Source organism: Centruroides vittatus, unplaced genomic scaffold (genome assembly GCF_030686945.1).
Source record: "Centruroides vittatus isolate TY-2023 unplaced genomic scaffold, ASM3068694v2 contig_3060, whole genome shotgun sequence".
NCBI lineage: Eukaryota > Metazoa > Arthropoda > Arachnida > Scorpiones > Buthidae > Centruroides > Centruroides vittatus.
Genome location: NW_027121964.1, coordinates 581,772 through 596,591, shown reverse-complemented (window position 1 = coordinate 596,591; position 14,820 = coordinate 581,772). Strand labels below are relative to the sequence as shown.

Sequence of the window (14,820 nt, the reverse complement as noted above, 5' to 3'; positions counted from 1 at the left end):
TTACATCTATGTTAACAATATAGAAATATCAATGAAATTATAATATTACTTATTTTCATGGTTTCTTATTCAATAAAATTTTTCAATTTAACTTTACTGAAATTGATATTTATTATGTAAAGATTTGAAGTGTGTGTATCTAATAATAATAGAAAAGATATAAATTATGTTTACTTTTAATATCTAAAATAAATAATTTTTTATAAATTTAGATATTCATTTTTATTTAATTTATTAATAATTTTTGAATATGTCCAATTAATCTATAGTAAGAAAATATAGTTATGAAAATTCATCTGTATTAATTGATAGTTTTAAAATCTTTTAGCGTGTTTCCCAGCCAAGAAGAAAATGCATTAATGATGCATCATGTACCTATGTCTAATAATACTGGATCATTACCAGATCTCACCAATTTGCATTTCCCTCCACCTTTAACAACACCTTTGGATGTTGAGGATCAAACAGCAACATGCACATCTTACAACCAACAAACTTTATTACATCCAAATACTTCCACATTATCACCTCCCTCTTTAACTCCCCAACGGCATCATACTCATGGCTTAGGTAAGATTGAAAATTTTTCATAATCATAAAATTAATAAGGTAAATTATTAATTCCATCAGAATTTAATTGTTCTACAATAAAATTTAAATTGAAGATTAAAAATATTTTAATGGAATTAAAATTATAATACAGAGAGGAAACAGTAAAGAAAATTAATGATTCATTGAAAGAAGTATGTGTAGAATATCTACCTAATGGAACAAAGATGACTGAAATATTGAATGCATTGGACTTACAGAAATAAACATGAGTTATAAACTTAAAGAATATACAAGCAATTATTTATTGTGACATAAACACAATATTGGGCTTCAATTTTTAATCATATTTTTAATTTAATTAATTTAAAATATATTCTCTCCATCAAATTAGTAGTGACTTGTGCCTGTATATCATACTTTTCCTTTAACAATAGAGTTGTGTCAGTCATCTATCTAACACCTTTCAGGGGAACTTTTTGAATTGAAATAACATGACATCCAGTTTATATTGGAAGTTCATATGTAGTTCTGCTCCTAAAGTTTCCATATCTGGTCTCAGATTTCATTTATCTAACTCCATTCTTGAGATTAAGGAAAGATGTACAGATGAGGATTTATAGTGGTAATTTATAGGTCTACAATTTTTTCAAATTGCTACCTGATTAAGTGAAAACCAAAAAGACAACCAGGAAAGTCATAAGACAGACAAGAATATAGAAGTTATGTTGAATAATGATCTAAGAAATTCTTGGTCATATAACAATCACAAAAAAGTTAATTATAATTGGATATTTGGGAGAAACTTAGTTTCTGTGATTGATGATTTTGTATTCCATTTTTCTTCACATCAAAATAATTGATTTCTAAAAAATTCAATTCACTTTAGCTAAACTTTCTGTTTACTTTATTTTACTAATGTGTTTTATTTTATCTTATCTTATTTAATTTTTTAATTAAATCTTAGCATAAATATTATAATTATCTTATATAACCATATCAACAAATGCAGATTTTTCTGTTTCCTAATTAATTATATTTGTGTCTAATTCTGACATTCCTAAAAAAGTATATTATTCAAAAGTGCAAGAACTCTCTCTCTTTATTATAATTTTAATTTCATTAAGATATTTTTATTTTTAATTATGTCAGCATTGTAATTAATGTGATCCAAAAAAAGTAGCTTGAAATACATATATTGTAAACCCATGCTAACTTGGACAAATTTTTTCTAAGAACTATGTGGTAATTTAAAATTTCTTAAGAATAAAAAAAATTATAATTAACAAGTGCTTTTTTATATTAAGAAGCCTTTGCGATATTCGTGCATTATATTATTGTAGTCAGTAAGGTACTAAAGATTGTATATTATTGTATACTGTACTGTCATAAAATTTTTTTAGCTCATTTCATTGTAATAAGAAACTCCTATAATATTTAACTTTTTAACACACCGGGATGAATATAAAATCAACTTTACTTACACCAAATAACTGGAGCAAAAATGTTCTACTATTGCAAACATTTTTGACGCCCCTTCTGGGCTCTTCTTCAGGCTTTTACGTAAATCCATTGCAAGCTGTTCATTCAATTTTCAACTTTCATTTTCGAAGGCATTCGATTTCTGATTTAAAACGTGCACGTATTCTAAGATATTCAAATATCGGATATTAGTATGAGATTCGAAATGCGCACTAGATTCAATTTAAGCTGACATCACAGCCGACTTTAACAAAGCTCATATCATCCTCACCACCCCGCATCACGATCACTTCAAAGTGTTGGAGGCAATGGAAATATTTAAGGTGGGTTGCAAGTCCACATGCATTAATTTTAAAGAATAAATGTTGTTTCCACAGCATGGCAAATTTTAATCGACGATAGCATTCGATTTTATATTGGTTTTATAATGGTATAAATTGAATCTAGTGCGCATTTCGAATCTCATTCTAATATCCGATATTTGAATATCGTAGAATACGTGCACATTTTGAATCAGAACTCGAATGCCTTCTAAATTGAAATTCGAAAATTGAATGAACAGCTTGCAACAAATTTACATAAAAGTCTGAAAAACATTAGAATAATAAATATTTATTGTGTAGTAAATGGTTGTTTTTATTTTAACATTTCCAATTTAATTTAGAGATCATTGTCGTTATTCTTCATCAGTGGATTAATAAGTTAAATCGATTATTCCAACTGTAACACAAAATTTGAATTGTTTGCAAATTTAAATACAAATGGCAAAAATAAATACATATTAAGAAGATGAAAAGATAAAATAAGAATAAAAATGAATAAAAAGATAAATACTAAAAATTTCTATTCTTGTTATATATTGTTAATCAAGGCATACTTCCAACAGGTGGAAAGTGTATCTACATTCTTATTATTTAGACGTTCTCCAGATGTTCTCTCTGGGGAGTTTCTGGGGAATGCTTGAATATTTTCATTCATTCCATTAGTAATCCCTGAGATGACAAAGAAATATTTTGATCCCTGCTAAAATGGATAATATAGGACTAAAAATAGCATGCATTAGATACACTAGCAGGAAATTAGAATAGTGAGTCTATGATCACAAATATGATGCCTACCACAAATGCAATAATATAGCTTAAGCATGTTTCACTAACCAAGACATCCAAAATTTTGTGGACAAAACCAGGGTTATCAAGACTACAGCTGGACTTTAAAAATTTCTGTTGCTTCCTGTGCCTGTGGGACAGTAGGAATTTTAAATCGCATTACATCAAATAACAATGGCCAAAAAGAGAAGCACTCACTGTTGGAAAGAAGTGTAAGGTCTTAACTGGAGTCTGAAACCTTGACCAAAATCTGTTTTAAAGGAAAAATTTGTTTTATATAAAAATGTTCTTAATTGATAAAACATTGCAAGAAAGGTTATTTTGTGAGAGACTAGAACAGGAATTCAACCATTTTCTCCAACAATTGCAAAAACAGAAAAATAGAATGGTTAATAAAATCAAATGTCACAAGAGTGCAGCTGGTAATATTTACAAAAATGTTTGGCACTGAGTTATGGACAGAATTGCAACAAATTCAGTAAACATCTTCAGCTGGTGTTCGATCTCTGGATTAATGCTAATTTAGAGAGTGGATACCTCCATAGACGATGCAAACATTCCTTCAGCTTCAACTTAAACAGCAAGCACTTAGCAATGTTTAATTTAGCAAGAAAGTATCATGATGAAAGAGTTCATTACACCTTAAAATCAGCGAAAATGATCTGATGAATTAACGTTTTCAACCACATGCAGTCTGCAGAATCCTAATATGCAGCCCACAGGCTTTGATGACAAAATTTTATTTTACTATTTTCTGTCTTGTACCATTATGCAATCCTAATTAAGCTGATATTCATGACAAAGACCGTTCAAACTAAATTTGACCATTAAAATGATGAGAATAAACTATATATTGTTAGTTTTTATATAATTATAACACATTTTAGTATCAAAATACTTCATATTCACCAGCAAATTTTGTGCAAAACTGCTATGCCGTGTCTTGCACAAAATGTTTGAGGGTCACATTGTCAAACAAATATTGTATTAGGTCACATTTGTATAAACTTTATTAGGCTGTATTTTACAATGCTGATTCATTTTAAAACTGAAAAAATGAAACAATAATGATAATTTTTAAGATGTGTATGGTTTGTTTTAAAATTTTTATTTACTTTAAGCATTTATACATCCGTTTTGATCAATGTATTAATTAATATATATAATATTTTATAACAAATATAAATATACGATGATCTACATAATAAATAATGCACTTTGTTATTTTTAAGGCCCAAGTGTCAGTGGTGGAACATTAATTCAAACTTGTGGTGGAGGGGGTAGTCGACATTCTAGTCCCGGTCCATCTCCATCTCCTTCCTCTCGTCGTCGTCATCATCATAATCTTACTAATATTGTTATTGGTGGTTGTAGTCCTCGTCATCATAGTCATCATGAAACACGTTCTTTACAACAACAACAACAACAACAAGTATGTAATTTGCCTTATGGGCATGAAGCACCCAGGATCACAGTGGAGGTAGGGTAGATCCCAGAGATGGCTCTGCAATGCAAAGGCAAATTTTTATCAAAAAATATAATATTAATTACACAAATATTAAAATTTTAAATATTTATTTATTTAAAGATATTTTTTTTTTCATTTAAATTTTTTCAAAAGCTTTTAATACAGTCATATATTCTAAATTTATTTGACTGTGTGATGAATAAATTTAGTTGTTTAAATTCAATTTATTAATTAATTTAGTTAATCACAAATCTTTTAAAATATTTATAATTTAAAAGAGATTGTGTTAATAATTAAATAAAAACAAGAGTTACATCTTACAGTTGTAATAACAGTAAATTGTTTTGCCAAGATTGGGAAAGATAGAAAAAGATAACTACTGAGTATTGGCTTTTATTTTTAAACTTTATTTGTTGACAAAATACAGGGAATTTGGCTCAGTGCTTTGCCAGACAAGCTGATATAATTCAGCAGTTTCAAATGAACTTGATTTATTTATCTAATGCAATCTTTCAGAAATATTTGATAACAATATATTACAGTAGACCCCCCTATAACACGGTAGATAAATTCTGTTTTATATGAATCCGTGCTGTACGAGTCACTTAATACATGAGCCAATCACAGCCCGTGTGCCAGGCTGTGATTGGCTCATGTATTAAGTGACTCGTACAGCACGGATTCATATAACACGGAATTTATCTATCGTGTTATAGAGGGGTCTACTGTATAAACAAAATTTGAATTTAGAAATTGTTATATAAATTTTTCTATAACGTGAATACTCCAAATTCATCAATTGTTTTGTTATCTCATTTTGACAGTATGTTGGATCAGTTTTCCAAAGGTTGATAATGATAAGTTAATAGTTTAACAATAGTGTTTTTCATTTTCTTTAATTTGTTAATATAATTTACATCAGTTAAATGGATCTTTCCTTTGCCTTGAATTAAATTTTGAAAAGTTAAATTGTCAATGAATTATAAAATTATTAACATTTATTCATAAATTACCATATCTCTCTCTCAAAATTTTTTCACTTTATTATTTTATTATGTATTGTCGTATTTCTCTAGTTTATAATATATGAAATAACATCAAAACATTGATGTTTGACAGTTTGTATGAAAGGTATGAAACAATTATTAATAAGCAAATTGAAACTTTTACAGGAGCATGCTGCCAACATAAGGCAGTCAAGGCCCTCCACAACCCTGTCGGTATATGCTGCAGACCCAGACATAGAGGCACACTTACAAAAGGCTAGCACCTTAATAACAACGCAATGCATCAAACAGCTTAGATGTTTAGAAATTTTTAAAGCAAATATAAACAGCATTTGTATCAATCACAAGGAGGAGCTTTTTTCTTGGCAACTTGGCAGACCCTTTACAAACTGGCATTACAGTTTTTGTTTTCATAGGACTTCTTGCACATGCCCATACTGATGAATGGCATTTTATTCTATATTTTTTGTAACGTTAAGACAGGTATTCCAATGACTTCTGTTTGTTTTAAATTTGTTTCGTTTAAATTTTTATGTTTGAAATTGTGTTCCATCAACAAAACAGCAAGATTCACCTGAAGCAAGACTCCAGAGGAGCCCAAAAATGTTCGTACAATGTATGTGTGTTACCGACACCAGTCATTAGGTTTATAGTTCAATTTATAAACTGTTTTGGGACAGGGAGTATAAGAAATAGTCATTTTTCAGATGTTAGTTTACATGTTAGGAACAAATAACTTTTTTTTTTTTAGGATAACTATAAATGCTGTTTTGTACTGTGTCTTAAAGCCAAAATTGATATATTACAAGTATTTTGAATACTATTGCAATAGTTTTGTACAAGAAGTTAGCACTTTTTCCCTCTTGGACTATAGTGCTTTATTGCTATTTTTTTTCTGCGAGTTTTTGCAACATTATTATAAGTCAAACTTGGTTATGATGAGCATTAGGGGACCAGCAACGTTACCTTGTCACAACCATTACTCATTATATTTGTGAAGAGCAGTAATGTAACTAGGGGGAGAATAGGTGGCTCCTTAAGGTGCAAACACACAGAGTACAAACAAACTTGCGCACGACAAAATTTGTAGCTACACCACTTATGATTAGTGAAATTTGTCAATAAAATTCCCAAAAACCTTTAAAATGCAGTGTAATTTTCTTGATTACCAAACGTTTTCAGTTGGATTAACTGACCTTTGTCAGGATTGAACAAAAATTTGTTAAACGGAAATTCTAGAACGTTTTTAAATTAAAATCTTTGCAAATTCGATTGCGCAAGTCTATTTGTTCTTTTATACTTGTAAAGCCACCGTTTTCCATGACAATGCGATTTTATAAGATTCCCGAAAATTTATAGCTTGCCCTTTTTCACTGTACTTATGAATATGCCAGTCTTCTGTCTATTTCATATGTCTGCTTGCAACCTTTTGTATAACTTCTGCATTGTCCCACCATATAGTAGTAAAATTTGTTTTTTAATTTTTTATTCTAAATAAGTTGATTTAAAAAAAAAGAAATACCGTATGCAAATACATTATACACTACAGTATAATTAATATTAAACAATTTGCTTTTTTGTTATTAAAGATAATACTAACTGAAATCAGGCATATTATTAATTAGTCTCTTTATCTACAAATTTTAAAATTGATGATTGCTTTATTTTTCCATAATGTTGATACTATTGAAATGACAGAGAAGTTTTTATACCCTTTGACATTTTTAGCACCATGTTCTAACTCATGAATAATTTTTACTTTTCTGTAAACCAAGAGAAATTTTCTTTGTTTCATACATCTCTTTCTCATAGAAGGGTTAGTTTCTAACTAAAATATATGGTAATTTTAGAGTTATAGTGATGTTTAGGTAAATTGGCAGAGAGGGCCAGAAGCTAGTCAAGAAAGAGGGGGGGACAGTCTCCAAAAAGAAAGGTAAGTGACAAATAAGCCTTTAATCTATGCAGGTTGTAAAACTAATTATCCAGTAGTCATGAAACTAATAAACTTTTTTGCACCAAAAGAATAACAGTATAAAAGTTTGCTATTTACATAAGGGATGCATACAATGTATGCATCTATATCACTATAGATTGATATTATACACTATGATAATATCTTAATCTCTAAGGAGATTTTATTAATGAATAGTGTACTAGTAACACTCGTTATCCATTGCTAAGTTTGTTATTTCGTTAAAATCTTACATTTGATTTATAGTTATAGTAAAGCTGCTTTCTGACAGTCCTTGTATACAGAAAAACAATTACCTACTAAAAAGTTTGTTTTGGCATAATGAATAAATGAAATAAAAAAATTAATAAAATCATTTCACAATACAAATGTATTATAGCCGTTTCTAGCCCAATAATATTCGGCATTGGTTGGTGTGTAGCTTCATTTCACAATACAGTAAGACCCCATGTAATGCGGGGGATGCATTCCTAGATGACTAAGTGCTAAACGAAATAGCATTAAACGAGATCATTTTAACCTAGAGTAAATAAGGAAAGGGGAACACCTGATAAAAATAAACAGATTTTACTTTAATTTTAAGTTATTTTTATATTAATTTTCATAATAATATATGTTAAATAACACAAAACATATGCACACAGAAATATAAAGTTCATTTTTTTGTGATGAAGGTTCATGGCTCTTTTGAAATTCTTGTTTTTTGCAATAAAGTCGTCTAGTGCCATTTGTTGCTTATTTTTTTCTTTCCTTAAGCAAATGTTGTCAGCAAGAGATTGCATTCAAAATGCCTTGTCTCGCTTTTGGACTCCTTTCAAAATCTGGATCATTCACTACAATTTGATCAACGATTTCAGTTATTGTTACCAAACCTTTACTAAGGAAATCCGTAGAGAAAGTTTTTTGTTTTTTTGTTTTCAAAAAACACTATTTTCCAGTTCAATATGAATTCCTTGTTCTGCCAGTTCTTGAAGGTCATTGTTGGTACAGTTCTCACCAGAAACCTGCGGTAACTCCTCAATATCCTGCTCGTCTACATCTCCTAGTCTTGCTGTATCGATTAGGTTGACTTTGGTCAACCTAACAATACAGCTATAGGCTCTTCTCGTTGAGAATTGTTGAATACATTCAGCAATAATTTCTTCCATGCATTTATCTGTTAATTCTTGCCAAGCGAAGTCAATATTGCCTATGGCATTCATGATGTTATACTTTTTTCAAAAATTACACCAAACAAACATAGATTTAAGGAAAGTACAGCACTACGACAAACTGCCATCTTTTGCTGATTGGTTTGTGTTCGGGAATAATTATATTATATACGAATTAATGAAATGCCGCGATAATTCGAATCGGTAAATTTTGAGCTTTTTTTTTAAGGCTTTGAGCAGGCTGCGTTATATCGAATCAGCGTTAATTGAGACAGCATTAAGTGGGGCCTTACTGTACTTTGAAAAAATTTTAATTTAAATTAATTTTAGTGTAACTTAAGAAAACAGATAATAAAAATAAATAAAACTTAAGAAGTATCATTTTTATAGTTTGATAACTAATAAATGTATAAGATTTGAATAAATTATAGAAGAACTCCTAAAAGCTGGAATTGCAAAACTAAACTTTCTGGCTTAACCAAGTTTTCTGTTTTAGCCAATCATCTTGTTCCAACCTGTCTATTTTATTCTTTACTTCAAAAAAAAAAAAAGAAAAAAATCATCCAATTACCATAATTTCCTTTGTTTTATTTGTAAGTTATTTGTGTTTTAAAATCAGTTTGAAAGTGGGTCAAGTTATCTGTTAATTTAAATTGCAGTTACTTGTTCATCTAATAGACACTCTTGGTAAATTTAGACAAAAAAGTTTTTGGGTAAATTGAAGTAAAATTGAAAATCCTCAACAATTCTGTCACAAACTATCACTATTGTAAATATTGTAAAAATGTTTTAATTATTTCTGTATTCCTTATGAATATATGTTTTTCTAATAAATGCTATGCCAATGCCATGGGGTTCCATGGAACCTATGGTTGCTTTTTCACAAGTTCCTATCTTACTTTATTCCTCTTCCCTCTTATTTCTAACTTTTTCTTCTGCCTTTCTCTTCATAACAGGGTAAAGTCCAGTGTTTTAAAACCGATAGCCCTTCTCTTCTTTAATCTTGGATTGGATTGGACTTCATTTCTTAAAAATTTGGAATTTGGAAATAGTACACAACAAATTTCATCACAATTTTTAGAACTTAGAACTATAGTCAATACCTTTCCTCTGTATTCTGCTTGTTAAGGAAGCCAACCTTGTTAAAAGTATAAAGTTAATAGGAAATGGTTTTTAGTCTTTGAGGCCACATCAACCAAATTATTTGTTGCAAACTTTCAGCATAAGGAATGGAACATAGACTTAAAACATCAAAAGAGTATGTGATTTGAACAGTTTGGCACAAACTGTCAATAGAACATTGTTTTTAAATTTTTAGAAATTTGTTTAAGAATACTTCAAAGAATTTTTTTTAAAGAAATGTTTAAATAAAATTATGATGATCGTGAATTTATTGTATTAGATAACCGAATGATGCCCACCAATCTGTGACCTTGTCCTGCACTCCTCTATTACTCTATTAATAGATGTTTGTCCCATTTGATGCTTGCTTACTTATTACACATCCACTATGCTAAAGAAGTAGCAATCCCAAACTAAGCTGATTTGACATATCAAAAATATCCTTTATATTCTTTCTCCTTACCTGGTAGTGGAACCTATTTAATAAAAACTTTCACCATTTTTGTTTAACTTCAGTTTCTGATCTGGGAAACATCTCTATTTTATCCTTATCAACTAAGAAATGTGTATGTGATTATAGGCATTTGTCTTATGTTAAGGGCAAAATTACTATTCTTGCTGTATTAAAGTAATGATATGTTTATCTGTGATTGCTAGCATCTGCTTTGCATATTTTCTTTTTTGTGTAATTTTATCTTCTGCCTTACTCTTATGTCTTGCTTTGTAGGCTTTAATAATATTGCTCACAATGCCATCAGAGAATTCATGATTCCTAGGTACGCTTTTGATATGTTGAAACACTTACTCTCTGTCAACTGCAAAATGAGTGGTGAAGTCTTTTCTTGTGAGGGTTCTGATGGCAGATAATTTTCCTATTATGTCATCTAATTTCCCGTAAATGAAATTGTCTACTGATGTATTTTTGAGAATTTTTATGTAAAAACATCTTTTCCTTTTGTATTCTGTCAGATGTAAGATACTGATGCTGCTATAACTGTCCTCTGTAAAACCCCAGTTCTTGCTGAAAGACTAACCCTTGTGGTTTTCTATTTACAGCTTTTATAAATTTTTGCACTTTCATTTTACATCTCCAGATGATAAACATGTTATTGACGTATCTCATTACAAGTTTTATGCTTTTCTTGAAATTTAACTTACATGGAGTCCATCATAGCAATATCTCTGCAATGTCTCTTGAAAATGAGGACTCCATGGAAATTCCTCTTTTTCGTAAGCAGGGCCGGATTTACCAATCCAAGGGCCCTGGGCACAAATTCGGTGGGGGCCCCCTTTAAGAGTATGCAAATTTGATGATTTAGAAAATTTACACAAAATACTGTACTTTCAACTAGATTTCAACTAGGAAGTTGTAAATTTCATTTAAAAATAAGGTTATTGTAAACATATATATTTTTTACCATGTAAGACTAATTATTTTAATTTAATTGAAAAATACCTGTGTGAAATTTTTTCCCGAAATTTTCCGATGTTTCATAGGTTTTTTCTCGGGTTTGGTTTTTCTTTGCCTGTGGCCCTCGTGATTAGGCCACACTAGGCTGTTGCAGTAATAGAAAAAAAAAATTATGTTTAAACATAGTTTTGTGGGGGCCCTGGGCACCGGCCCCAAATTTCCTTATGTAAATCCGGCCCTGTTTGTAAGTAAAGTTCAATACTTCATATGGAGAAAAGACTCCATGGGGTGTTGAATACTGTATATACTGTAAGGAAATCATTATTATTAGTTGAAATGTCTGATATTATTTTAATTGCTTCCAGGAAGCTATTGGCTGTGTATTCTGTTGTATAATCAGACACCATGAGAAAGCTGTGTAAAACCTTTTCAAGTGTGATAGTGGGTGCAAAATTGCAAAATATTTTTCAAATACTGGTTGTATTGGTCAGTTGCCTTACAAACTTTTATCAGACCAAATGGTCTGGGACTTTAGCTTTAGACATAATGTTACATACTAAGAAACTAGGAAGCTTCTTGTTAGTTAGTATACATTATATTTTTCTTAAGAATTCTTTCAGAAGGCTTATCATTAAGCATTTTTGTGTCAGTGCCATCTAAATACTTCTCCATTGTAACACCTGAATAGGGGCCAGTTTCCCTTACAAGACTTCCCGGAAGGCATTTACCCCTCTCATAACATCGCACCCCAGAGAAGGCAACGGGAAACCACTCTGGGTATAACTTTCCCTAGAAAATACCTTGGTGCATTATTAACCATCTTACTAACCTACGCCAGGTGTCTCCGACGTCAAGAATCTGATATGGCACACAGAGAGAGAAAGAGTGTGTTAATAAATTAATATGTTTTGCATTTGAATAGTATGGTGGTACTGATGATGGATTTTCAATAGCAGTGCTCTTTGCCTTTCAATATTAAAAATCTGCAAAAATATAATTATTATAAAATTAAAATTATGAAATAGTGCCAGGTTTGCACTGAATGATTCTATTAGTTTGGAAGATACCTGCATACTGTGGACCTAGAGATGCCATATTTCAAATACACCATTGCCTTTGAGCATGAAAGTAAGAGTTCCTACTACCATCTTTGGCAGTTCTAAACCTATTTCCATTAAGAATAATCTGTTGTCAACTTGGCCCTTCATTTTATACCTTGACAAATCTGTGCTTGAAATATCTAACATAACTTCTTAATGTAGAGGTTTCTTAGCTTATTCTGAAAGTAACTTAGTACACCTTTTTATGTTTTCCTTTAGCACCTGCAGATAAGCAAAGATGTTGGTTGCATGAAGTCTAACTTGTTTCTTGTTCTAAGAACAAAACACAGTGACAGTCTTAAGGGCTACTACTGTATACATAAATTAATACAAAGACCATAGCTTTTTGCTAAAATGTTTAAAATATGTTCAAAATAACCACCTTCAGTATCAATACAAAAGTGTAGATGGTTGAGAGAAGTGTTATGGGTGGCATGTAATATACCTGATGCTACTATTCTACAAGCCTCTCATATTTACTTTTGCAGTTTACCAATATCTTGCAATGCTTTTGGGTACATGTCACACACTAATGGTTGTAGGTGACCTCACAGGAAAAAATTCAGTGAGATAACGTCTGGGGAACATGATGGTCATAGAACAGGGTTGCACTGTTCTATCCATTGGTTGCCAAGCCTCCCTGAGTTACTGACACTTGTCTTCTTGGGAATGAGCTGCTGCATCCTTGTGATGGTATCAAGCATGTCTCAACTGTTCTAACAGCAAGGTATCAACCTATTTTGTTTGCCATCACATGTATAGAATGTTAAGATAGTGGATTATTAGTTAGGGATCAAATATCCAATAGTCGGGGATTAATGAATACAGGAAAAAGAACCTGCTTACTCCAGATGTATGGATCATGTTGTGCCCAGTATATTATGTCCTAATATAATAGTTTCCAGCTCTCTTGTAGTCAAAATATAGTTTAGTAGAGCATGGTACAAGTTATTTTCCAGCAATGCATGAATTTCACATGGCCAGTGGTGGTCATATTCATTGACAGCTTATATTAAGTGTTTAAGTTTCCTAACATATTTGGTTCATTCGTATACAGGATGATTCAAAAGTCAGTTAACATTTAAAAAATTGCTATTTCAGTGAGTATCAAAATTAGTTTCAATTATGTTTATCAGGTGGTGTTTTGAGCTATAACATCATCAAGAACCTCATCATAGCAAATGCCAATGTGGCAGACTTTGTTGTCAAACAGAGCCTGAAATGAGTAATAACATTATGGACAGAATGAAACAGCATTTCACTAGGTATCATTAATGTCTTCTGTTTGTAATGTCTCATTGTGAAGAGGAAGATGACTAGGACTGTGGCATCTGACTTTGTTACTGGTTTGCATTAAATGATGCATTATGTTCATAATTACCATATGGATAAGTCTTAATGCAGCTTGTAAGTGCTTATTGAATCTATATGCTGCTGCTGCTCCCTATGCATAATTTGGTTTCCCATAAAGTATAATTATTTCACAGTGATGTTTGTGAACATAAGACATTTGTTGCAGTGCTCTACCAATTAGCAGACTAAGAGTGTGACTATGCAGATGCAAATTTAGTGAGTGAGTGGTTGTGAGTGATATAGTTCTTGCAAAGGAAAACCATGCACACTTGAGAAGTGAGAAGCAAGAAATCTCACTGACATGAGTGAATTTCTGACTTTTGCAAATATCTTACACGGTTTGATATTTATCACACCACGTCTCTTCTCACTGAATACTGTGCATGTGCCTTGGCACAAGTAGAAGATGGCTTCTTCTCACATCTTATGTGTACTCTATATATAAAAACAGTTTTTTTTCAAACTATAGATATGCATAAAGTCATATAAATTCTGTTTTATTAACAAATTATAATAAAGTTTTCTTTATTCTTTTCCTGTTTCCAGAGAGGAGTAACACTGTATTTTCATTTTCTTTTTTTGTGTTCATTATGAAGTAATCCTAATAACAAAAGTTATTCTTTGCTAATAGTAAGTGTCATAGTCAAACCATTTTGATTTTTACTTTCATACAGAGCAATAATTCGCATTTTTCTGTAACAAGTTCGTTGACATGAATATGTGACATCATCTTCGTGCCAATTTTTCCCGTTTACTTGTGTGTAGTCGTAGTATACTTAAAGAGAGCAAGAAACGTCATCACCTCTTCTCGCCACATATTCTCACTGCTTTCGTCTGCATAGTTGTACCCTAACCTTATAAAAGAGTTAATATCATGCAGGTGTCATCTGTCTTAAAAGGACATTAGCATCATGAGTCACCACGATTTGTCATGATTCCATTTTTAATTTGATTCTTGTTCTTATCTTCGGAAAATTTTATATACTGTTGTCAAACTACCAGGTGATTTATACATATTCCTAATTTTTAATGAATTAATTTATTTTACTTTAAACACTATATGCACCATGTACACACACACACACACACACTGATG

General features: G+C 30.9%; 1 protein-coding gene across 4 annotated transcripts in view; it reads left to right on the top strand.

Moving 5' to 3' along the window:
- Crtc (CREB-regulated transcription coactivator) overlaps positions 1-14,820 on the top strand; it is a 174,503-nt gene that overhangs the window by 62,374 nt on the left and 97,309 nt on the right. For 3 of the 4 annotated variants that reach the window (XM_067267558.1, XM_067267557.1, XM_067267560.1), the window contains exons 8-9: positions 329-570; positions 4,373-4,620. In XM_067267558.1, coding sequence (XP_067123659.1) covers positions 329-570; positions 4,373-4,620 — 490 coding nt within the window. The remainder of the gene's footprint in view (positions 1-328; positions 571-4,372; positions 4,621-14,820) is intronic. The other variant, XM_067267559.1, reaches the window with a different exon arrangement.